This window comes from Procambarus clarkii, chromosome 5 (genome assembly GCF_040958095.1).
Source record: "Procambarus clarkii isolate CNS0578487 chromosome 5, FALCON_Pclarkii_2.0, whole genome shotgun sequence".
NCBI lineage: Eukaryota > Metazoa > Arthropoda > Malacostraca > Decapoda > Cambaridae > Procambarus > Procambarus clarkii.
Window position 1 is genome coordinate 30,282,770 of NC_091154.1, and position 26,674 is coordinate 30,309,443.

At 45.6% G+C, this 26,674-nt stretch overlaps 2 protein-coding genes across 2 annotated transcripts in view; both read left to right on the forward strand.

Moving 5' to 3' along the window:
* Positions 1 to 5,078: 5,078 nt before the first annotated feature.
* LOC123765698 (keratin-associated protein 16-1-like) lies at positions 5,079 to 6,005 on the forward strand. Its single transcript, XM_045754387.1, has one exon. The coding sequence runs from the start codon at positions 5,079 to 5,081 to the stop codon at positions 6,003 to 6,005; it is 927 nt and encodes a 308-aa protein (XP_045610343.1).
* A 3,343-nt stretch (positions 6,006 to 9,348) lies between these two features.
* LOC123762033 (partitioning defective 3 homolog) overlaps positions 9,349 to 26,674 on the forward strand; it is a 324,827-nt gene continuing 307,501 nt past the window's right edge. The window contains exon 1 of the mRNA XM_069300392.1: positions 9,349 to 10,086. Coding sequence (XP_069156493.1) covers positions 9,967 to 10,086 — 120 coding nt within the window. The 5' untranslated portion in view covers positions 9,349 to 9,966. The remainder of the gene's footprint in view (positions 10,087 to 26,674) is intronic.

Below are 26,674 nucleotides of genomic sequence, written 5' to 3' on the forward strand. Positions count from 1 at the left end.
ACCCTTTCCCACCCAAGAAGCTGATTAAACTCTTGCTTCTACAAGGGACAAAGTAAACCAAATTAATGTTCTGGTGAAAGAGAATAACAAATTGTTCTCTGGCCAAATTATTTACACTTACGGCTCCTTGTACCTGTCTCATGATGCAGCTATAAGTGCAGTTGTTGTGACAGCGGGAGACTCTTCTGTTTCTCTATGAGTGTGGAGCGCGTATAAATAACTTCACTCTCCGGACAGAACTGTTGGCCATAATCCTCGCATTCGAACGAGTATATGAATCCAAAGTCGGGACGTTAATTGTAAGTGACTCTTTGTCATTCTTGACCGCACTCAGCTCTCCAAGGCAATGCTGGGACAAGCTTGTGCCTGAAAATAGGCACAGACATAATGAAACAATCAATGATGGAGTTAGAGTTCCTGTGGAGTCCTTCCCATTCCTTCTCATGACGCATGATAGAACTGATGAGTTAGCTCAAACTTTTGATCGTAAAGGTGGAATTGATTACCATCTGGGGTTGCCTTTGAGCAGCCTGAGGGCTGCAATATTCCGGGAATAGCAATAAAATCTAGTAGCCAGTTACTCCATCTATCATCATTCTATTATGCAGGAAGAGCCGCACCTGTATGGATCGTCCAATAAAGTTAGTAGACTTCTAAATGTTACCATTGCTAGGCTTAGGGTCAACTACAATTAAGTACCTTTGGGAGTTTGCAACATCTACTGATGTAGATTTGACTAAATGTAAACTTTGTCAGCAGAACTATTCCCATGATTTGTGTTATTATATAATGGAATGCGAACAAATCGCGGAATTCAGAGATAACACCATCAAGGGCGTCCAAGAAATGTGTAAGTGCTTCAGTCATGATTTTGTACTGCCAGAAATCTTAGCGAAGTATTAACAATTTGCTTACTGTAGGTGCAGCCTGCACATGACTGTAAAGCTGCCGCCCAGTTGGGTGGGTGTGGAGCACATGACTGTAAAGCTGCCGCCCAGTTGGGTGGGTGTGGAGCACATGACTGTAAAGCTGCCGCCCAGTTGGGTGGGTGTGGAGCACATGACTGTAAAGCTGCCGCCCAGTTGGGTGGGTGTGGAGCACATGACTGTAAAGCTGCCGCCCAGTTGGGTGGGTGTGGAGCACATGACTGTAAAGCTGCCGCCCAGTTGGGTGGGTGTGGAGCACATGACTGTAAAGCTGCCGCCCAGTTGGGTGGGTGTGGATCACATGACTGTAAAGCTGCCGCCCAGTTGGGTGGGTGTGGAGCACATGACTGTAAAGCTGCCGCCCAGTTGGGTGGGTGTGGATCACATGACTGTAAAGCTGCCGCCCAGTTGGGTGGGTGTGGATCACATGACTGTAAAGCTGCCGCCCAGTTGGGTGGGTGTGGAGCAAGACTAGTAACTGTGTGACTCACCATAGATATAAAGTACCTTGTATAGAGACTGATGTAGGCCTCTTCTTGAATCACTTGCGATATAAAAATACTATGTATATGTATTTGAGTATTTGTATTTGTATATATGTGTGTATATGAGAGTTTAGCTAAACGAACTATGGGGTTCAGTCCCTAAGCCCATTATGTGCCTCTGTAACCCTTTCCACCACCGCCCACGGGATGGGTATGGGATACATAATATATTAATAAAAAACATTTACAGGGATGGTCAGTAGATATAAGATAAATATTATAAAAAATAAGATGGCACTATAGTCAATATAACAACAGGCTCGCTTTTTGCAGGGTCAGCGTTCGATTCCCAATGGTTCCAGTGACTGTGCACAGTTCCGTCACTCTGTCCTCATATCTCTCTCTTAGTGTGCCTTCATATCCCATCCAAGTACTGAGCGCTTTCTTCTCATTCTACATTCTCTGCCTTTCACACACGAAGCGCAAAATCAGTCTTATTGTTACTTACGTTACAAAAATAACGGGTTGCACACCATCAGGTTAAAAATCGACGTTATTCAAAATGAAATCTGCTCGCGAGAGTGACGTATTGTCCCGTTTTCTGTTTTGGGTCCTCTGGCTTAGGCTGCTAGTTTAGGAGAGGATACTTTCAATTAACGGTTTTCGTGACATTTTGAAATCTTAGGAGAACTTCCTGCCCTCCTAGCCTACCAGAGGACCCTTAACTGTTTTGGAAAAAAAATCTAAAATTTAATTGGGAAAATAAATTTCCATTTTGAATTAGGTCGATAGTTGGCCGTAGTGCATACGAGCGAAAAGCGACGTAATTTGTTAGAGAACGCCCAGTGTGCTCTGGTAACTCCTGGACAAAATGCGACCCAGGCCAGGATTCATCAAGTATTTACGCAACCAGTTACGAAACCTGTACATCTTTCCTTAATCATAGCTGCTCTGTTTATATTTGCTAAACAGTTTATGAACTCCGAAGCACTACGAGGTCGTTTATAACAAAAATTACCTTGGCCAGGAGTTAACAAGCATTTACACATTTTACTAAGAAACTGAACACCTTCCTTCAATCTTTGGTTGAATTTTTTTAGCAGTTTACAGCATCGAAACTTTATAACTAAATGTTATTATTGTTATATACAGCCTCCTAGGGCCTCGGAGCTCATAAACTGTTTAATATATCTAAATAAACTGCCATATATATATTGAGAAAAGATGCACAGGTTTCGCAAGTAGTTGTTGGGTAATTGCTTGATATATCCTGGGCCAGACATCCACCAGCTTTGAGAAACATTTCTTGACGCATCAATATTGCGACACAGAAGCTGCCACAGAGCTTGTACAAGTCTCCCGGTGTGTGTGTGTGTGTGTGTGTGTGTGTGTGCGTGTGTGTGTGTGTGTGTGTGTGTGTGTGTGTGTGTGTGTGTGTGTGTGTGTGTGTACTCACCTATTTGTACTCACCTATTTGTACTCACCTATTTGTGCTTGCGGGGGTTGAGCTTTGGCTCTTTGGTCCCGCCTCTCAACCGTCAATCAACTGGTGTACAGATTCCTGAGCCTACTGGGCTCTATCATATCTACATTTGAAACTGTGTATGGAGTCAGCCTCCACCACATCACTGCCTAATGCATTCCATCCGTTAACTACTCTGACACTGAAAAAGTTCCTTCTAACGTCTCTGTGGCTCATGTGGGTACTCAATTTCCGCCTGTGTCCCCTTGTTCGCGTCCCACCAGTGTTGAATAATTTATCCTTGTTAACCCGGTCGATTCCTCTGAGGATTTTGTAGGTTGTGATCATGTCTCCCCTTACTCTTCTGTCTTCCAGTGGCGTAAGGTGCATTTCCCGCAGCCTTTCCTCGTAACTCATGCCTCTTAGTTCTGGGACTAGTCTAGTGGCATACCTTTGGACTTTTTCCAGCTTCGTCTTGTGCTTGACAAGATACGGGCTCCATGCTGGGGCCGCATACTCCAGGATTGGTCTTACATATGTGGTGTACAATATTCTGAATGATTCCTTGCACAGGTTCCTGAACGCTGTTCTGATGTTAGCCAGCCTCGCATATGCCGCAGACGTTATTCTTTTTATGTGGGCTTCAGGAGACAGGTTTGGTGTGATATCAACTCCTAGATCTTTCTCTCTGTCCGTTTCATTAAGTACTTCATCTCCTATTCTGTATCCTGTGTCTGGCCTCCTGTTTCCACTGCCTAGTTTCATTACTTTGCATTTACTCGGGTTGAACTTCAACAGCCATTTGTTGGACCATTCACTAAGTCTGTCTAGGTCTTCTTGTAGCCTCCTACTATCGTCCTCAGTTTCAATCCTCCTCATAATTTTTACATCATCGGCAAACATTGAGAGAAACGATTCTATACCCTCTGGGAGATCATTTACATATATCAGAAACAGTATAGGTCCAAGGACTGACCCCTGCGGGACTCCACTCGTAACGTCTCGCCAATCTGAGACCTCACCCCTCACACTGCAGCCCGTCCTCCAAACAAAGATCCAAAAGTGATTCCATGCACCCGCCAAACCCGCTGTTTATGAATGAAAAGCGGTTTACACACGACTCACAACTGCTGACGTTCGAACATATCCGGAACAAGTGCTTCACTGACGAATTTTGTTCGAACCACAACGCTGTAAATGCTTCACCCACGTACTACAAATACAAATAATCGCCAACAGAACCTAAACACTTGACCTAACCTAACCTATGCCTATTTATACACAATATGCTAATATATTATAATATTAATTTATACTTGAGAAAATTCCCGTTTTGAATGAACAGCATGTTAAAATTTATGAATGCGTCTGTAGGGTTGACCGCTGGATGTAATGGACTTGAGTCGAAGATGGGTTGCACACTGACTCGTTGTCTCCTGTTGCTTAGGTACTCATGTATCCAACGGAGTACCTTCCCTTTCACTCCAGCCTGCATCTCCAGCTTTTTCACTAGCCTCTTGTGTGGCACTGTATCACAGGCTTTATGACAATCCAAAAATATGCAGTCTGCCCACCCTTCTCTTTCTTGCCTTATTTTTGTTGCCTGGTCGTAGAATTCAAGTAACCCTGTGAGGCAGGACCTGCCATCCCTGAATCCATGTTGGTGCTTTGTTACAAAGTTCTTTCGCTCCAGGTGCTCCACTAGCTTTCTTCGCACAATCTTCTCCATCAGCTTGCATGGTATGCAGGTTAGGGACACTGGCCTGTAGTTCAGTGCCTCCTGTCTATCCCCTTTCTTGTATATCGGGACTACGTTAGCTGCTTTCCAAATTTCTGGCAGTTCCCCTGTTGCCAGAGATTTGTTATACACTATGGAGAGTGGTAGGCACAGTTCTTCTGCTCCTTCCTTTAGTATCCAAGGGGAGATTCCATCTGGGCCTATAGCCTTTGTCACATCCAACTCTAGTAAACACTTCCTTACTTCCCCGCTGGTAGTGTGTGTGTGTGTGTGTGTGTGTGTGTGTGTGTGTGTGTGTGTGTGTGTGTGTGTGTGTGTGTGTGTGTGTGTGTGTGTGTGTGTGTGTGTGTGTGTGTGTGAAGGCACAGTTTAAATATGGTCTACAGGCAACAGTTTAGTGAGAGTTAATATAGCTTCCTGATGGGCGCCCCGGCCAGCACTCTCTGGTGTTGGGCCAAGTCTCTGTCATGTCACTGTGTCGCCCACTGTCATCTGTGTCCTCGCTGTGTCGCCCGCTGTCATCTGTGTCCTCGCTGTGTCGCCCGCTGTCATCTGTGTCCTCGCTGTGTCACCCGCTGTCATCTGTGTCCTCGCTGTGTCGCCCGCTGTCATCTGTGTCCTCGCTGTGTCGCCCGCTGTCATCTGTGTCCTCGCTGTGTCACCCGCTGTCATCTGTGTCCTCGCTGTGTCGCCCGCTGTCATCTGTGTCCTCGCTGTGTCGCCCGCTGTCATCTGTGTCCTCACTGTGTCACCCGCTGTCATCTGTGTCCTCGCTGTGTCGCCCGCTGTCATCTGTGTCCTCACTGTGTCACCCGCTGTCATCTGTGTCCTCGCTGTGTCGCCCGCTGTCATCTGTGTCCTCACTGTGTCACCCGCTGTCATCTGTGTCCTCGCTGTGTCGCCCGCTGTCATCTGTGTCCTCACTGTGTCACCCGCTGTCATCTGTGTCCTCGCTGTGTCGCCCGCTGTCATCTGTGTCCTCGCTGTGTCACCCGCTGTCATCTGTGTCCTCGCTGTGTCACCCGCTGTCATCTGTGTCCTCGCTGTGTCGCCCGCTGTCATCTGTGTCCTCACTGTGTCACCCGCTGTCATCTGTGTCCTCGCTGTGTCGCCCGCTGTCATCTGTGTCCTCACTGTGTCACCCGCTGTCATCTGTGTCCTCGCTGTGTCGCCCGCTGTCATCTGTGTCCTCACTGTGTCACCCGCTGTCATCTGTGTCCTCGCTGTGTCGCCCGCTGTCATCTGTGTCCTCGCTGTGTCACCCGCTGTCATCTGTGTCCTCGCTGTGTCGCCCGCTGTCATCTGTGTCCTCGCTGTGTCACCTGCTGTCGTCCGTGTGGGCGGCTGAGTGTGCCACAGCAAGCATGGACGGCACAGAAGGTGAACGCCTCTAAATAAAGCCAACACCAACCCAAGTGTGTGTGTGTGTGTGTCCTCACCTAGTTGTACTCAACTCACCTAGTTGTGTTTGCGGGGGTTGAGTTCTGGCTCTTTGGTCCCGCTTCTCAACCGTCAATCAACACACACACACACACACACACACACACACACACACACACACACACACACACACACACACACACACACACACACACACACATGTGTGTGTGTGCGCGCGCCGGCCCACGTGACATCTGGCGTAAACAATAACATTACAACTCGTGTCATTCACTGCCTTCGTTACTACCTAGCAAACATTAGGTCCAGCATTGTTTTGATATCCAGAGGTGACCCGGCATGATGGGGAGGGGGGTAAGTAGGGGTAGGGAGGGCGTGGGAGGGTTGTTCCATTGACCTATGGGTGTCCCCATTACCGCCCTTATCGCCACCGTTATCAACTAGCGTCTCGTGACGATGGGTCGGCGATAAACTGTTCTCAAAAGGTGGTTATCAGGTTCGAGGATCTTGCCACAGGTATGCGGGGAGTAGTGGTGATGTTGGTGTTAACAGCCATAGTAATGATGGGGCGTTACACGAGGCGGGTTATTATCTTAAACTTTGTGTGTTCGTCGCGCTAAACAGCTTGCGAATTGCCTTTTGGGCGATGTTGTCGGGAGTGAGAGTGTTCGAAAAGCATTTATATATATATATATATATTTTTTGGTGTGCATTTTGTACTATTCGTTCGCGTGGTATACATGAAACGAACACACACACACACACACACACACACACACACACACACACACACACACACACACACACACACACACACACACATACATACAGAAAGAAATAGGCACTTTCTTACTTTCTTTCCCCCTGATGCTCCAGTTCATCTAGCAATAAATGGGTACCTGGGAGTTAGACGGCTGCTACGGGCTAATTCTTGTGTGTGTGTGTGTGTGTGTGTGTGTGTGTGTGTACTCACCTAATTCTGCCTGCGGGGGTTGAGCTCTGGCTCTTTGGTCCCGCCTCTCAACCGTCAATCAACAGGTGTACAGATTCCTGAGCCTATTGGGCTCTATCATATCTACACTTGAAACTGTGTATGGAGTCAGCTTCCACCACATCACTTCCTAATGCATTCCATTTGTCAACCACTTTGACACTAAAAAAGGTCTTTCTAATATCTCTGTGGCTCATTTGGGCACTCAGTTTTCACCTGTGTCCCCTAGTGCGTGTGCCCCTTGTGTTAAATAGCCTGTCTTTATCTACCCTATAAATTCCATTGAGAATCTTGAATGTGGTGATCATGTCCCCCCTAACTCTTCTGTCTTCCAGCGAAGTGAGGTTTAATTCCCGTAGCCTCTCCTCGTAGCTCATACCTCTCAGCTCGGGTACTAGGCAAACCTTTGAACCTTTTCCAGTTTAGTCTTATCCTTGACAAGATATGGACTCCATGATGGGCCTGCATACTCTAGGATTCGTCTGACATATGTGGTATACAAAGTTCTGAATGATTCCTTACACAAGTTTGTGAATGCCATTCTTATGTTGGCCAGACTGGCATATGCCGCTGATGTTATCCTCTTGATATGGGCTGCAGGGGACAGGTCTGGCGTGATGTCAACCCCCAAGTCTTTTTCTCTCTCTGACCCTTGTGTGTGTGTGTGTGTGTGTGTGTGTGTGTGTGTGTGTGTGTGTGTGTGTGTGTGTGTGTGTGTGTGTGTGTGTGTGTGTGTGTGTGTGTGTGTGTGTTCGAGAAAAATATATGTAGTAGACATAATAGAGGAAAAATACATTGATTAAAAAGGCGGGGTTCAAGAGCTAATAGCTCGATTCTACGGACGCAAATAGTAAACACAAACAGTCAACACACAAACATTGCGTAAGACATAAACATCGCGAGCGCATTCCACTTATCGCTGTAGATTCAGACTCTTTACCTTGAACCGTTTCTAGGACTAAAGTATAGGTGCTGACTGGTCAGTAAAGTCTAAATCATAGGTCTAAAACCAACACTAAATCAAACTATTGGATAACTTAGTATCGGGAATTCGAACTCTGGGCCCAGATTCACGAAACAGTTACGCAATTACTTACGAACGTGTACATCTTTCCTCAATTTTTGACGGCTTTGGTTACATTTATTAAACAGTTTACAAGCATGATAACTTGCCAATCAACTGTTGTTATTGTTATAAACAGCCTCCTGGTGCTTTGGAGCTCGTTGACTATTTAATAATTGTAAACAAAGCTGCCAAAGAAGTTCGTAAGTGAACAAATCCACAAGGGCCGTGACGAGGATTCGAACAACGCGTCCGAGAGCATCCCAGACGCTGCCGTGACGCAGGTTCGAATCCTCGTCACGGCCCTTGTGGATTTGTTCATTTCATGCATCACGCAATTGTGATTTCTGTGTGTAAAGTTCGTAAGTACTTGCGTAACTGCTTCGTGAATCTGGCCCGATTTATTACCTCTCCGTGCTTACCTATCTGAGACTACCTCTCCGTGCTTACCTATCAGTGATTACCTATCAGTGATTACCTATCAGTGACCACAGGGATATGAGGTTTGGTTGTTTAATGTTTATGCTCCGGCCTTTCTTATTTTTTGGTTTATTTTCTACCACAGACGTGGCATTTCAGTCACACTTCTAACCACCATAGCAGTCGTCTGCTATGACTGTTTTCTGTCCAGATTGTCTTCTGTCCTCCGTGGACAGGGTTAGAGATCTGCCGGGGCCAGATTCACGAAAGCACTTACGCAAGCACTTACGAACATGTACATCTTTTCTCAATCTTTGGTGGCTTTGTTTACCATTATTAAACAGTTAATGAGCTCCGAAGCACCAGGAGGCTGTTTATAACAATAACAACAGTTGAATGGGAAGTTTTCATGCTTGTAAACTGTTTAATAAATGTAACCAAAGCCGTCAAAGATTGAGGAAAGATGTACACGTTCGTAAGTGCTTGCGTAACTGCTTTCGTGAATCTGGCTCCTGTTGGACATCTTAGTGCTGTGGGTTATCGTGCTCTCAACCACATAGGGGATCGAAGTATTTTTACATTGCTAACCAGCATTCATTTTCAAAACTTAATCCTCTTAGTTCTGGCACTGAACTGTTTAAAATTTTGGTTTAAAAAATCTATTTTTGTTTATATTTTTTATTAACAAATGCTTCACAGCATTTTTGATATGAAAAAATTGTAATTTATTGGGTGTAAATTCCAATTAGCTTTCCATTATGGTGTACAATCTTTGTTTTGAGCCTCTTCGATATTCATTACCTTACACTCCCTTGTTATGTGTCTGAGTGTGTGTTGTGCTGCCATTGATAAGTGTAACGTGTGGTGCTATGTACAGCCGCACTGTGTCGTGCTGGTGCCATAGAGTGCCGTAGCGTGTAGTGCTGGTGCCATAGAGAGCCGCAGCGTGTAGTGCTGGTGCCATAGAGAGCCGTTGCGTGTAGTGTTAGTGCCATAGAGAGTCATGGTCGCCTGGCCATGGGGCCATGTGTGTGTGGCTCACGTGCGAGTGTTTGTGAGGTAGTTGTCCGGGCGGCCACCAGCCGGCGCCGCCTCCGCCCGGGCTTCAGTTGTCACAGAGCTCTGGGAGTGGGTGGTGGTGCACTCGTTTTCCGCCCAAATTATGAAGGAAATCGCGTTAATTACAGATTTATATGATTCACGCTGAAAGTTTATAGTGCAGTGAGGGTATAATTTGGAGTCTGGAATAGATCAAAAAAAGTATTAGCGAGCGATAGTGATCGAAAACGTTAAATATCGGCAGGTGGTTGGATAGGTGAACATGTCCCACTGCATAGCGTAAACATGGCCGCTCCAGGTAGTTGTTTACCTGAGGGGGCTCGCACAAGACCTGCCCTAGAGCACCAGGCTGGCCTCTAAGGAGGCCCCTGCGAGTATAACAGTGGCCCTGGAGGCCCCCGGTGCCTGGAGGAGGACAGGCGAGATGAAAGTGACGGTGTGCTTCGGCTCGGTGCGTGTAGTGGTGCCGTGCGGCGAGGGGGAGATCTTAGTGCGGGATCTTATACACAAAGCTACCGTCCGCTACAAGAAGGCTACAGCAAAGGTAAGGTTAAGTGGGAGTGTGTGTGTAGAGCGCGGACCCGTGGCGCTGACACCCGCCGCCTCATCTGGCTGCCATTGTTGATGGGGGCATCATGGTAGGGGTCTCCCAGATGATCACCTGGGAGCCAAGCGCGGGAAGCTGGAGATGCTCTGCGCAGTACCCTGCACACTGCTACCTCAAGGCCTCCTTTACCGCTACTTGAAAGGCAGCTCTTACAGCCGGGACAACTTTTTTTCAGTTAATATACAAACGTGGGATTTGGAGATTTCAACGGAAGGTAGGGGATGCTGGGGTGTGTGTGTGGCGCCGTTGTGGAGGAATGCGTCAGATCAATGCCTGGTCCAGGGATGACCAGCGGAGCGCATCACCTCAACTGGCTGCTGCTGACAAATCACATATCAGCAAGTAGTATACTTGCTGATATTCAATGAATATCATATTCATGATTTTTGTTTTATATCGAGGGTGACCTTCAGGAATAATAGCTTTAGTAGCTTCAAATTTAAGCAAAATTTCAGTAAATCAATTCACGTTGTGGCAAAATACTCGTAAATAGAGGAACTGGTTCCAAACCTTCACACTGAACTATTTCCTGACAAAACGAGGAATCATAAAAACAGAAGAACAAAGGTAACTGCAGAAGTCCTATTAGCCCATACATGGCAGCTCCTATTTATAACCACCCAATCCCATTCATATACATGTCCAACCCACGCTTGAAACAATCGAGGGACCCCACCTCCACCACGTTACGCGGTAACTGGTTCCACAATTACCACAAAAACAATCATGTCAGAATGAATAGAATAACAACTCCTGAAAGGTAGAGGTGCAGTGAGACCATTCAAAGACCATTCTATAAACATTAAGACCCAGAGGATTTTCATGACCTATCCTCTAAATATAAGGGAGCATAACTAGCTTGCGTCTTTCCGTGTTCAAGAGGGAGCTTGCTAAAACACCTCTAAAGTGTACCTGATCAACCAGGTTGTGATTCATACGTCAGACTGCGTGCAACAGCATCTGACAATCTGCTTGGCCAATCACTCAACCAGGTTGCCTGGTCAGACAGATCAAGCAGACAGGCCGCGGGGACATTAATTCCCAGAACCAATTCAAGGTAACTTCAAGGTACCAAGTTAAATGGAATGACCCAGATTCATCGCTTGAAGCTTTTGTATTCATGTGTCGCTGCTGACACAGCCGGGGACCTGTGCCGTGCTGCTGCATGTAATAATACGAGGAGTGATGAGCCACCGTGAATCACCGCTTCATGCAGGTTGGCGTTCAATCCCCGACTGTCCAAGTGGTTGGGCACCGTTCCTTTCCCCCCGTCCCATCCCAAATCCTTATCCTGATCTCTTCCCAGTGCTATATAGTCGTAATGGCTTGGCGCTTTCCCCTGATAGTTTCCCCTTCTACCTAAGGGCAAAAACTGTCGTACTGCAAAATGCTCGCGAAATTACCATACTGTCCCGTTTTCCGTTTTGGGTCCTCTGGTAGGTTAGGACAAGGGCACTTTAATACGACAGTTTCTTGACGTTGGTAAACCTTGTGAGGACGGGCTGGTGGATTAGTTAGGGGGGGTAGGGGCCACGGTCAGATCGTACACATGCATTTCGACAAAGCAAATTTTTCCAGTAAGGAAGAACGTATATCGTTAGATTATTCTGAGCTTGCTTAGTAGTGTTAGGTTGGTTTTCAAATCAGTTGGCGAACCGTATTGTGACTTGTATCAGAGTAAGGAGCACTTGTTATCCCACTTCTATCTCTTTTCCTCCCCCTCCCCTCCCTCTTTTCCTCCCCCTCCCTCTTTTCCTCCCCCTCCCTCTTTTCCTCCCCCTCCCTCTTTTCCTCCCCCTCCCTCTTTTCCTCCCCCTCCCTCTTTTCCTCCCGCTCTCTCTTTTCCTCTCCCCCTCTCTCTTTTCCTCTCCCCCTCTCTCTTTTCCTCTCCCCCCCTCTCTTTTCCTACCACCTCTTTTCCTCCCCTCTCCCCCTATTTTTTCCTCTCCCCCTATTTTTTCCTCTCCCCCTATTTTTTCCTCTCCCCCTATTTTTTCCTCTCCCCTATTTTTTCCTCTCCCCCTATTTTTTTCCTCTCCCCCTATTTTTTCCTCTCCCCCTATTTTTTCCTCTCCCCCTATTTTTTCCTCTCCCCTATTTTTTCCTCTCCCCCTATTTTTTCCTCTCCCCTATTTTTTCCTCTCCCCTATTTTTTCCTCTCCCCTATTTTTTCCTCTCCCCCTATTTTTTCCTCTCCCCCTATTTTTTCCTCTCCCCCTATTTTTTCCTCTCCCCCTATTTTTTCCTCTCCCCCTATTTTTTCCTCTCCCCCATTTTTTCCTCTCCCCCCATTTTTTCCTCTCCCCCCATTTTTTCCTCTCCCCCCCATTTTTTCCTCCCCCCATTTTTTCCTCCCCCCATTTTTTCCTCTCCTCCCATTTTTTCCTCTCCCCCTATTTTTTCCTCTCCCCCTATTTTTTCCTCTCCCCCTATTTTTTCCTCTCCCCCTATTTTTTCCTCTCCCCCTATTTTTTCCTCTCCCCTATTTTTTCCTCTCCCCCTATTTTTTCCTCTCCCCCCTATTTTTTTCCTCTCCCCCCTATTTCTATTTTTTCCTCTCCCCTATTTTTTCCTCTTCCCCTATTTTTTCCTCTCCCCCCTATTTTTTCCTCTCCCCCCCCCTATTTTTTCCTCTCCCCCCCCCCTATTTTTTCCTTTCCCCCCCCCCCTATTTTTTCCTTTCCCCCCCTATTTTTTCCTTTCCCCCCTATTTTTTCCTTTTCCCCCTTTTTTCCTTTTCCCCCTTTTTTCCTTTCCCCCCTATTTTTTCCTTTCCCTCCTATTTTTTCCTTTCCCCCCTATTTTTCTTCTCCCCCCTATTTTTTCCTCTCCCCCTATTTTTTCCTCTCCCCCCCTATTTTTTCCTCTCCCCCCCTATTTTTTCCTCTCCCCCCCTATTTTTTCCTCTCCCCCCCTATTTTTTCCTCTCCCCCCCCTATTTTTTCCTCTCCCCCCTATTTTTTCCTCTCCCTCCCTATTTTTCCCTCCCCCTATTTTTTCCTCTCCCTATTTTTTCCTCTCCCTATTTTTTCCTCTCCCCCCTATTTTTTCCTCTCCCCCCTATTTTTTCCTCTCCCCCCTATTTTTTCCTCTCCCCCCTATTTTTTTCCTCCCCCCCTATTTTTTCCTCCCCCCTATTTTTTTCCTCCCCCCTATTTTTTCCTCCCCCTATTTTTTTCCTCTCCCCCTATTTTTTTCCTCTCCCCTCTATTTTTTTCCTCTCCCCCCTATTTTTTTCCTCTCCCCCTATTTTTTCCTCTCCCCACTATTTTTTCCTCTCCCCCTATTTTTTCCTCTCCCCCTATTTTTTCCTCTCCCCCCTATTTTTTCCTCTCCCCCCTATTTTCTCCTCTCCCCCTATTTTCTCCTCTCCCCCCTATTTTCTCCTCTCCCCCCTATTTTCTCCTCTCCCCCTATTTTCTCCTCTCCCCCTATTTTCTCCTCTTCCCCTATTTTTTCGTCGCCTCACTTTTCCTTCCTCTCTTTTCCTCCCCTCTCTTTTCCTCTCTCCCCCCTCTCTCTCTTCCTCCCCCCTCTCTCTCTTCCTCCCCCCTCTCTCTCTTCCTCCCCCCTCTCTCTCTTCCTCCCCCCTCTCTCTCTTCCTCCCCCCTCTCTCTCTTCCTCCCCCCTCTCTCTCTTCCTCCCCCCTCTCTCTCTTCCTCCCCCCTCTCTCTCTTCCTCCCCCCTCTCTCTCTTCCTCCCCCCTCTCTCTCTTCCTCCCCCCTCTCTCTCTTCATCCCCCCTCTTTCTCTTCATCCCCCCTCTCTCTCTTCCTCCCCCCTCTCTCTCTTCCTCCCCCCTCTCTCTCTCTTCCTCCCCCCTCTCTCTCTCTTCCTCCCCCCTCTCTCTCTCTTCCTCCCCCTCTCTCTCTCTTCCTCCCCCTCTCTCTCTCTCTTCCTCCCCCTCTCTTTTCCTCCCCCCTCTCCCTTTTCCTCCGGCCTCTCCCTTTTCCTCCCCCTCTCTTTACTCCCCTTTTCTTCCCCTCTCTCTTTTCTTCCCCCCTCTCTCTTTTCTTCCCCCCTCTCTCTTTTCTTCCCCCCTCTCTCTTTTCTTCCCCCCTCTCTCTTTTCTTCCCCCCTCTCTCTTTTCTTCCCCCCTCTCTCTTTTCTTCCCCCTCTCTCTTTTCTTCCCCCTCTCTCTTTTCTTCCCCCCTCTCTCTTTTCTTCCCCCCCTCTCTCTTTTCTTCCCCCCCTCTCTCTTTTCTTCCCCCCCTCTCTCTTTTCTTCCCCCCCTCTCTCTTTTCTTCCCCCCCTCTCTCTTTTCTTCCCCCCCTCTCTCTTTTCTTCCCCCCCTCTCTCTTTTCTTCCCCCCTCTCTTTTCTTCCCCCCTCTCTCTTTTCTTCCCCCCCCTCTCTTTTCTTCCCCCCTCTTCTCTCTTCCTCTCCCCCTCTCCTTTCCTCCCCACCACTTTTAGCTCCCTCTCATTTCCTCACCCTCTTTCTCCCCTTTTTCCTCTTTCTCCCTTCTTTTATTCCCACACTTTCTTCTTTCCCCATCTCTCTTACTCTTTTTCTCCCCTTTTTCTTTTCCTCCCCTTTTTCTTTTCCTCCATCCTCTCTCTTTTCCTCCATCCTCTCTCTTTTCCTCCACCCTCTCTCTTTTCTTATCTTCTCAAGTCGATTCGTCTTGAGAATGGTCAACTGCAACTCAAAGCAGTTGCCTAACTGTGCCGGGTAGCCCTCGGTGACTGTTTTCCTGTAACCTAATCAGAAGTTGGCTAGACTAGGCCTACACAGATCTTCGGTTATTTTTTTGTCTAGGTCTAATAAATTTATGGCAATTTTTTTTATTGAGTTAGAGTTTAGCAATCTAAATGACACAGGTTTGGCTCCTATGCCAGTAATATAGTATCCATTTATAAACGGTTCCTTAGCTTGTGGATCATATTTGTGGTGTAAGTAGTAAGTGAAGAACTTCCAATTTCGTCGTCCATAAAATTTGCATTTTGTTTTTGCCATTGTGCTGATCGGAAACTCACAACCCACAGCAGTTGTGCGTTCCCACGGGTGGTACGCGAACAAAGGGACACAGGTGGAAACTGAGTACCCAAATGAGTCACAGGGACGTTAGAAAGAACTTTTCAGTGCCAGTAGTTAACAGATGGAATGCATTTGGCAGTGATGTGGTGGAGGCTGACTCCATACACAGTTTCAAATGTAGATATCATAGAGCCCAGTAGGCTCAGGAATCTGTACACCAGTTGATTGACAGTTGAGAGGTGAGTACAAGCCTATGGATAGCTTAGTGGCAGCCTGTGCGTTATCCGTTCTTCAGCCCTGATGATTTATGTATTCGCCTAGTTGTGTTTATAGGATCGAACCATAGTTCCCTAGCCCCGCCATTGCATATGATCAATTAATGGAATGACTTTCATCTTGTTTCTCGTCGTAGTTTCTATAAACGTGCTTCTTAAATTGTCTCAACGATCTCGTCTTGTAGCCAATTTCTTTCACCTGCAGTTCTTATGTTAGAGGTTTTCTTCCGCTTTCGTCTTCCCGTTTCCCAGTTTGAACATTGATGTTGGTCCATCCTATCTGTAACCTCCTTAGTCTAGACAAATATATTGTAAGTTATATCCCCTGATTCGCCTTTCCTCCAGCGTGGTGTTTGAACTCGCTCAGCCTTTCATTGTTAGGGTTACCTCAGCTCTGGGCGCGCCGAGCTGAGGTAACCCTATATCTGGCTTCCTGCTCCCTCCACTTACCTTCATTAGTTTACATTTGCTTGAGTTGAACTTTAGAAACCATTTATTGAACCATTCACTCAGTTTGTCTTGGTCATCTTGTAGCCCCTTGCTAGATTCCTAATAATTTTCGCATCAGGAGAAATTGAGAGGAACGAGGGTATTCCCTCCTAGAGATCGTTTTCATATACTGTATCAGAATATCTAACATCCATCTCAAGCAAATGTTTCCTTACCTCCCCATTGGTAATCTCAAACGCCTACAGTGTGCCTGGTTAGATATTCCCTTAATTGAGGCTGATTAAAAAGATAGCTCATGGTATTGGGGATGCTATATTAAGTTGGATTAGGTTATGGCTATTCCAAAGGAAACAGAAAGTTATTATAAATGGGGTTAAGTCAGAGTGGGATAATGTTGTAAGTGGAGGGCCTCAAGTCTTTGTCTTGGGACCTCTGTTGTTTATAATATATATAAATGATTTAGATTCAGGTTTGAGTAGCAACATTTGCAAATATGCCGATGATACAAAAATCGGTAGGGAAATTAACACGGTAGAAGACTCACTATCACTTCAAGTTGATCTAAATAGGGTTTTGAAATGGTCAAAAGATTAGCAGATGCAGTTTAATGCTGATAAATGTAAAGTTTGAGGCTAGGTAATGAGTTACAAGATACGAGCTAGATGGCGTTGAGATTGAGAAGTCGGATTGCGAAAGGGATCTAGGAGTTATGATTAGTAAGAATTTAAAACCAAAGGACCAATGCATAAATGTTCGTAATAAGGCATATAGGACACTGGGATTTATTAATCGAAGCGTTAGTAACAAGACACCTGGTGTTCTTCAGCTATATCTTGCTCTGGTTAGGCCCCATTTAGATTATGCAGTTCAGTTTTGGTCGCCGTACTATAGAATGGATATAAATTCACTTGAACGTGTCCAGCGTAGGATGACAAAGTTAATTCCCCAAGTTAGAAATCTTTCATATGAAGAAAGATTAATAAAGCTTAAATTGCATTCACTGGAAAGGCGAAGAGTTAGGGGTGACATGACAGTGGTTTACAAGTGGATGAATGGACACCCAAAGTGATTGGGTGGTTATAAATAGGGCATGCCTCATATGGGTCAATAGGCTTTCTGCGGTTACCTTTGTTCTTATGTTAATTCAGAAACCTTTTGCTCTATTGTGAAGATCTCCAGGAATTTCTTACGGAGTCCTTCACACACCACCTTGTCATTTGTAGGGAGCCTGTCTGCTCCTATCCTCAGTTTCATTATATGTTCCTTCACTGTTGTTTTCCTTCTGATGTGCCTGTGCAGCAATTTCGTGTGTGAGCGCGCGTGTGTGTTCATGCATGCATGCGTGCGTATAGGTGTAAGAATTTATCCAAGATTACACAACACATCCCCCGCAGTGAGCAAGTAGGCTACCGCCCGAGGAGCTGGGTTGTGTGTGTGCGCGAGTGGGAGCATTCTCTAGCCTTGGTTACATCTCAAGGATCTCGCTAATTAACTTCTCGTAGGTGATGCTCACCCTGTCTTTCCGGCCGTTTAGATGTTTAGTCTCGGTGATTTGGCGTTAATTGAGCTTTTTTGTGGTGGGAGGTGGGAGATGGGGGGTAGCAGATAAGATATCTCTGGTATTTCTCCAACCTTGTATTCGGTGGTGGTAGATAAGGTAAGTATGTGGGAAGTCTAGATGAGTGTTATAATGGACTAAAAGTCAGGTACTGGATGAGGAGGGGGGGGGGGAAGGTGGAGAAATGGGGCTCTACCTACCCTATGTAGCTTCCGGGGACGAACAGCCCTGCGGCCCGGTCTCCGACCAGGCTTCCTGGCTAGTCGTCTGGTCAACCAGGCTGTGGACGAGCCTGCTCGCAGCCTGACGTATGAATCACAGCCTGGTTGATTAGGTGTTCGGAGGTGTTTCAAGGGTTCTCTCGTGAACACTGTGATAGGCCGGCCAGTTATGCTCCTTATGTGTAGCAGGAGTGTGCTGAAAAGTCTTGGGCCTCTGATGTTGATAGAGTTCTCCCTCACCGTACCTATTGCACCTCATCTTCCCAACGGTGCAACGGGATGGTTAGCACAGAGATGGGTTGAACTTTAGTAGCCATTTGTTGGATCATTTCTTCAGTTTGTCTAGGTGAAAGGTGAAATTTTTGGCGGTTCATTCTCATTCCACACCAAAAACAAACAAACAAACACACACACACACACACACACACACACACACACACACACACACACACACACACACACACACACACACACACACACACACACACACACACACAGAGGGGGCCTAATAGCTGAGTGGACAGCGGTCTAGGTCCGGGGTCCCTGGATCCTTGGGTCCGGCTTCGATCCCTGGTGATGGCAGAAAATGGGCAGTTTTTCTCCCTGATGCCCCTGTTACCCAGCAGTAAATAGGTACCTGGAAGTTAGACAGCTGTTACGGGCTGCTTCCCGGGTGTTTGTGTGTGGAGGTGGGGGGTGGGGGATAGTAGTTAGTAACAGTTGATTGACAGTTGAGAAGCGGGCCGAAAGAGCAGAGCTCAACCCCCGCAAATACAACTAGGTGAATACACATAAAACACCACAAAACACACACAAAATACATACACACTGTCGTGGATAAATTTGAGGAATACAGATATGTCAAACGAAGGCAAAACTTTTGCCTATTTAAGGAAGCCTGTGTTGATTAGGCTGTGCTTTTTATTTGGTCTGAAACACTTTGCCTTAGTATAACTGTGTAGTCCTAACCACATCACTTTAATTTCGTTAAGCGGTGTGTTGAGTACAAATGATCTATTTTATCCGCAGACACAAAATTGAATGCGGGAATGTAGCCTTTTTGTAAATTGGGATTCCACGCTAAGCTGCGGAGTCTGGTGCTGTTCTGGCACGCTAGGCTAGCGTCACCAGTGTCTCTTCTGCCTGGTTTTTGAAGACTACTCGATTATTCCTCAAATTTCCACATTCTCTTGATATGACTGCGTAGTCAGGTTTAACATTGCATTTTAAATGGAGAAGATAAAAACAAATCTTGTTTAAACGGCTGATTAACGTCTAGTTTATTGTAAATTGGGGTTTAAGGAGGCATCAAATAATTAGATGAGCTTCGGTTGAGACCATAATCTGCTTGAAGGGACTTTATATTCACGGAAGCATTTTATATTAAGATAAAAACAAATCTTGTTTAAACGACTGATTAACGTCTAGTTTATTGTAAATTGTGGTTTAAGGAGGCATGAAATAATTAGATGAGCTCCGGTTGAGACCATAATCTGCTTGAAGACTTTATATTCACGGAATGAATCATGTTCTGTTAAATGTTTGGCCCTTTGTTGTAAGACAGGTATTTGAACTTGCCTCTTTGTTGTTAGCATCATCAAGGCTGAAACCAGGAAGAGTATTTACCCATGTAGACGGTTGGTTGAGTTTAAAGAATTTTGAGTAGAACCAACCTATAGCGCCGTACCTGGAAGCCTCAGCCTTGGTCCCGAGAGACGACAAAGAGTGTCCCGGGAATGACATCAGCACGCAGACACTCTGGGTAACCTAGTGTGTTACGCTCCAACAGCGTTGCTACCAACAGTTTTATTGATCGCTCTGCCACACAAAACACCCTTGCTAGCGATGATAACAAGCGCTCCGCTGATATATTATTTCCGGCTTAAGATTTTGGGTGCATGGTGATGACTGTTTTTACTTAACAATAAAAGTGGGATGCTGCGGTTTGGGAGCACCCGAGGTCGTGTGGGTGTCAGTCGCTTACTCACGTTGTCATCTTCGTAGACGGAGGAGGAGAACTAAGATTTGCTTTGACCTACTCAATACCTCATTACACATTATATATGAGAACTGTTCGGAAATGTAAAAGCGAATAGTCCCCATACCAGAGATTGAATAATTCGTATAGTCAGAATGATCTGATCTCTGACCTATATTTGTACTGATAGTTGGGAGACGTGATAACTTAATGAATTTATTTTAGTGAACTGTTAACCTAATGAATTTCAATTCAGTTCAATGAACTGAACTGAAATCAACCTCAGATTATCTTCAGTCAATCTTGAAACTACTTCAGTGTTAGGTTTGTAATGAATTGTAATGAATCAGATAGTATGGTAGTGAAGAGAGATTCTATACATAATTCCATACATTCACAAGTAGGTATGGCATAACCAAATGGATTTTGGAACATGTAGGCTAGGCTACACCAGTTACTTGAAGATTGAGAGGCGTGTTCCAGGAGCTAAGGCTCTCGGTCCCCGCAAACACAGATGGGCGAGTGCACTTACACATGTAAACACGTCATAGATAAGAAGTGCGTGCACAGGAAGTTACGTAATAGATAGCTATTTGTTGTTACAATTGGCGATGTGATGCTGGTAGTCATGTGGTCGGGCCAGGTAATTGTATTTGCAACACTGCTGGTTATTTAAACAATACACAAACCTCAGCAGTCAGCATGGTGTTATTCGATACCCATATTAGGCCACCTCACGGCAATAGCCTTGATGTCTTCAACAGAAAACTAGATTGTTTTCTTCAAGGAGTGCCGGACCAACCGGGCTGTGATGGGTATGTGGGCCTGCGGGCCGCTCCAAGCAACAGCCTGGTGGACCAAACTCTCACAAGTCACGCCTGGCCTGCGGGCCGGGCTTGGGGAGTAGAAGAACTCCCAGAACCCCATCAAGCAGGTATGTGCTGTACATGTATGTACAGTATATGTCTGTGCATGTTATGTAGCTGTCAAACCAGTCGTCTAATTCAAGACTCCTAATTTCTGTTGTAGGACATGTTTTCGAACCTGCGAATGGATTTAGCACGATTACTTGCTTTCTTTTCGTGTTGCAGCTGTTTATTAAGTATCTTCTATAACAAGATCATGTTACCCATGTTTTCCTCATTCCAAAGTAAAGAGTTTCAGCTTTTTTCGCATTTCAACCCCTCTCCATTATTGAAATAACCTTGTGAGGGAACATCTGTTGGACTAAGTTATCACAAGTCGAGCCTGGCTCCAGGTCGGGCTTGGGGGAGAACTCCCGAAACCCTCTCCAGGTATGTTCCAGGTATACCCTTTGAGGAAGAAACCAAAGGGTCGCAGTGATAGGGAGATAACATTGGAGAAATCCATTACATTGAATACTAGAATGGTCAATATTGGGGTCCATCTATTCTTAATATGTCACTGTTCAATCTCCTTTATACTGACTGTAAGGAAGCGAAATATCACCACTTCCTTGTATGCACGGAATGTGGACCATTAGTTTAAACACGTAATTGGCCTCCTTTTATAACATGCCTCGATTGTCTAATAGTCACAATGATTAGTTTATATTACGAGACATCCGTAATACATGAGAACGGAGGAAATATTCGCTAGATTCCTTGTAACCTTACGGAGGACAATGGCTCCCGTCCCCGGTTGAGTCCTCTGTAAAAGGTTATGGTGATAATCACATTTTGTTGGGTAGGATTGCATGCACCGGTCGATTTCTGTACATACAAAATATAGATGGTTTCTCAAAATTGTTTTGTAGCCTAGTCCTTGTTCATTTTGTTTTTGTATTAAGCCTATGCCTATAGGATTTAACATTACGATAGTTTGTCTTGTATTTTATAAATGTACAAAGGCAAGATTACACTCTTAAACCAGGCTAAATATTTGAGATGCAGTCGTGACGGGCTGGGGGGGGGGAGGTTAGGGAACCTTGCGTCATGTGTAATACACGACCTTGCTGGTAAGCGCGGGGGGGGGGGGAGAGCCTTGAGTCATCTGCATCCTTTTGTATATAATGACCAAGCGTTTGCAATTACCGTAATAATCTCTAAATGCTACTTGCAAGCATCATAACTTTTAGATACCACGTTTGTTGCTCAGCCATCTTGACTGCAGTAACTGATACGGCGAGGGGACAGCATGTTTAAATATAGGCCTAATGCCACATAATCATTTTGTAACTGTTCGTTGAAATTACACACACGAATCACAATAACGTGATGCGTTGATTAAGGCAGCGTCTGGGATGCTCACAGACGTAGGTTCGAATCCTCGTCACGACCCTTGTGGATTTGTTCGTTTAAAGTTACTCACTAGGAAAATATGTTTGGGGTCTATGTTTAATACCTACTAATCCGTCCGTTCCTCTGACCTGTAAATAATGTGCTGGGAATGAGCAGGGCAAAGCCATACCTGCGCATCGGGAACATGTATTTACTCATTTTCTATAATTAGGCTTGGCTGGTTGACATATAATAATCGCCGAATTTCGTGTATGTTGCACTACTATGAATGTACAGTGTGTACTTTATACAGATGATGGCTCAACCCATCCTTCTAGTAGATCATCGCATTTTGACGCATATTTGAAGGCCAAAAATCGTCGTTACTAGAAAATGGTAGCGGCTCTCGAAATTTACGTACTGTCCCGTTTTCTGTTCTGGGTCCTCTGGTAGGTTAGGATATGGGACTTTAGTACGACAATTTCTTGACGTTGGGAATCTTAACAGAACGGGCTCGATAGCCAGCCAAACTGTTTTTAAAGCCAAACTGCCAGTTAAGGGGCAGAATTGGCCGACCCATCGCAGTGTTCAAGACTTGAATAAGCACCTCCAAAGGATACCTGATCAACCAGGCTGTGATTCATATGTCAGGCTGTGAGCAACCGCGTCCAACAGCCTGGTTGACCAGTGCAGCAGCGAGGAGGCCTGGTCAACGACCGGACCGTGGGGACGTTGAGCCCCGAAATCATCGCAAAGTAACAGCAAGATAAGGTAGCTTCTGTAGCACTAAATTGTGTATATTGACAAAATTGTAATTAATTTTTGTCAATAAAGATGTTAATAAAAAAATGATAAAGAAATAATGTTACATAGTTGCTATTTTCATACAACTGTGAAAATAGTTGTTGCATAGCTTCACCGTAATTAGGGTTGTGGCGTCTCGTCATAATTGAAAAACTTTTTTAGGCTAACCTATGCCTTGTAAAAATCTTTCATACAAAAGTCTGCAAATCTTTATACGGTGTTACAAGAAATTGTATTTACTAATTAATAGCAAAACGAGCGAGATTTAGTTTGGTCTGCTTGCTTTTAGGCAAGCTTGCGGAGAGTCGAGGTTCCAGCGCTGCAGACCAGGTTCACTGTCTGATCAGTCAGACTATTGCCACTGGCAGTTCGCCATAGCCTAAGTACCACATCCCGATTCACCAGAGACGCTTTTAAAAACAATCTAGGGTATATTACGAATTCCAATATACCCTAGAAATGAAATATATTCATTTCAACTAAGGTAAGGAGGGTACTCGCATAGTATCTTAAGGGGGTTGAACTTCGGCTCTGTGGCGCTGCCTCTCTACCGTCAATCTACTAGTGTATAGATTCCAGGGTGTACATGGTGTTGAATAGCATTTGTTTGTAGAGTTATACGTTAGTGAAATAAAGCAAGGAATTATCACGGGAAAGCGCCAAGCCATTATGACTATATATAACACTTGGAAGGGGGTCATGATAAGGATTTGGGAAGGTACGGTGGGATTTGTTGTTGTTTTAGATTCAGCTACTTAAAACAAAAGTTCCAAAATAGCACAGGCTATGGTGATCCGTAGTGAACTTACCTGGCACAGAAGCGGGGCTGTAACTGGAGCCCGGGGGGATAGAATGGTGTACGTTAGTGAAAAACCGATACCGTATTAGTACCGAGCACATGGAAGGTGTCAATTTTATAATTCGGCAGGTTTGACGATACTTGTTACCCAGGAAGACGGCGCTGGTCAGGGAGGCAGCACTTCCGCAAGTCTTCGCTAATGCTTTGTGTGTTTTTTTGTTATGGTCGTCGTCCTTCACCGACCTTCTTTTGGTATTCAGGAAGTGATCCGTCCCTTAGCAGCATTTGTTAGTGGTCGTGAAAGTGTCCTTCGTAGTTTATCTGACATTCGTCTGGCGTTGACTCCCGGGCCTGGCTTAACACTCTCGGCTCCCACCCCCCTTCCAGGCAGGCAGGCAGGCAGGCAGGCAGGCAGGCAGGCAGACAGGCAGACAGGCAGACAGGCAGACAGGAGTAGGGAGTATCTAAGCAACAGGAAACAGCGAGTAACTGTGAGGGGGGGAAGACATCAGAGTGGTGAGATGTCACCAGCGGAGACATAGGGGCTCCTGACAGCTGAATGGACAGCGCTTCGGATTCATTGTCCCGAGGTTCCGGGTTCGATCCCCGGTGGAGGCGGAAACACATGGGCAGAGTTTCTTTCATCCTGATGCACCTGGGAGATAGACAGCTGCTACGGGGTGCTTCCTGGGGGTGTGTAACAAAAAGGAGACCTAGTCAAGGATCGGGTCGCGGGGACGCTAAGCCCCGAAATCATCTCAAGATAACCTCAATATAGCAGTCCCACAGGGACCCATCTTCTTGGACCCATCCTGTTTCTAATATATGTAAACGATCTTCCAGAGACTCGTTCGTCTCAATGTTTGCTGATGATGCAAAAATTATTAGAAGAATCAAGACAGATGAAGACAGAGACTACAGGACGACCTGGACAAACTGGAGGAACAGTCGGTCTACAAACGGTCTTGAAAATGGCTACCAAAGTTTAACTCAGGAAAGTGTATAGTAATGAAACTAAGCGAAGGGAGCAGGAGGCTGAACACAAGGTACCATCTGGGAGGTGAAATCCTGCAAGAATCAAATAGAAAGATCCGGAGGTTGATATCACACCGAACCTGTCCCCAGAAACCCACTTTAAAAGGATATCATCAGCGGCATATGCTAGATTGGCCAACATAAGAACCGCCTTTAGAAAGTTGTGTAAGGAATCGTTCAGGACCTTGAATACCACTTATGTCAGACCAATCCTGGAATATGCAGCTCCAGCCTGGAGTCCATACCTAGCTAAACACAAGACAAAGTTAGAGAAGATTCAGAGGTATGCCACCAGATTAGTCCCGGAACTGAGAGGCATGAGCTACGAGGAAAGGCTTCGGGAGCTTAACCTCACATCCCTGGAATCAGAAGAGTAAGAGGAAACATGATGTTAACCTACAAAATTCTCAAAGGGAATTGACCGGAGTGTACAAAGACAAACTATTTAGCATGGGTAGAACACGAACAGATGGAAACTTAGTACCCAAATGAACCACAAAAACGTTAGAAAGATATTTTAAGTGTCAGCGTAGTTAACAAATGGAATGCATTATGCAGTGATGTGGTGGAGGCAGACTCCATACAGTTTCAAATGTAGATTTGATAGGGCCGAATAGGCTCCAGAATCTGTACACCAGTTGATTGACAGTTGAGAGGCGGGACCAGAGAGCTAAACCGCAACCCCCGCAAGCACAACTAAGTGAGTACACACACACACACACACACCGTAAAAACTAACATGCGGGTGAACGTAACACGGTCTTACCCCAAAGGCACATAAAGACCTAAATAAGATAACACGAGACCGACCTTCATAAAACTGTACACACCCTTCATGAAGACAAGACCTTGAGTATACAGGCCCATTCTGGAACTCACTCCTCAAAAGGCATATAGGCAGAGGAAACTTGAAAAGACGTTCACAGGTTTGCAACGTGGCTCATCCCAGAACTACGTAGGAAGAAGAAAGAGCTGACTATCGTCACTAAAACAGACAGACAGACAGACAGACAGACAGACAGACAGACAGACAGACAGACAGACAGACAGACAGACAGACAGACAGACGAGACATGATAGAAATATAAAATATTTAGGCTTAGGGGTATTGATAGGGTGGTAAAAATATAATTGTTATGCGTACGATTCCCCACCCTCAACCATGAAGAGGGATCGTAAATATACCTTGCAGTATACACAAAACACAATACAGAAGGGTGTTAGAGGAAGATTACAGGTACGCCACTACTCCACTACAAGAGTTGAGAGGTATCATTTAAGAGGATGGCCTGATGGAATTAAACCTCACACTTCTGCACTGAGAAGTGAAGCGGTGCAAGCAAACTCAATACTCACCTGTGAATATGGATTTGACAGCCTAGTAAGCTAGGAAATCTGTCCACCAGTTGATTACAGGTTGAAAGGTGAATCCAAGAGCTAAAACTCAACTAGATGAGTACACAGAAACGATGATTCACTGATAAAGTTCTAAAGGGTCCGTCTAATTACCACAAGCTACCACAAACTACACAAACTTCAGAAAGCTTCCTGGCAATACGTTAGTAATGAATAAATATGATATATTAAGTTAGGCTGACTTAACCTAACCTAACCTATCCTAACCTAACCTAACCTAACCTAACCTAACTTAACCAAACCTAACCTAACCTAACCGAAGCTTGGATCGTCGACTTGATTTGGCGTCACCAGCTTTTTATTTTCGTCTAATTTCTTTATAAAAAGATACTTTTTCAGATTAAAATTATGTTTTTTCGTGTTGTACATTCAGCACCAACATTATAATGAGTAAATATATCATATTTATTCATTACTAACGTATTGCCAGGAAGCTTTCTGAAGTTTGTGTAGTTTGTGGTAGCTTGTGGTAATTAGACGGACCGGTTCTAAAGCTTTACATTGTGCCAAAACTGAACATGACTTTTATAGTTTCAGGCGAAGCACTGAAAGTGACATAGCTTACAAGGAGGGGGGATGGGAGGAGGAGAGTGGTGGGCTGCAGGTGTGTGATAGGATAGGGGGTGGAGGGGCAGGGTGACAGGCCGGCTCTGTGGCACTTGGTGGGCATCAGAGCCCGGAGATTACTGGGGGCTGGATCGACCAGTAATGTTGTAAGCCGGGTGGGTTCCCGCGCTTACACACCCTCTATGGCGCCGGCCTCCACACACC

Bases quoted from the DNA above. Each gene is read 5' to 3' on its own strand.
- LOC123765698 (XM_045754387.1), top strand. From the start codon at position 5,079: ATGTCACTGTGTCGCCCACTGTCATCTGTGTCCTCGCTGTGTCGCCCG.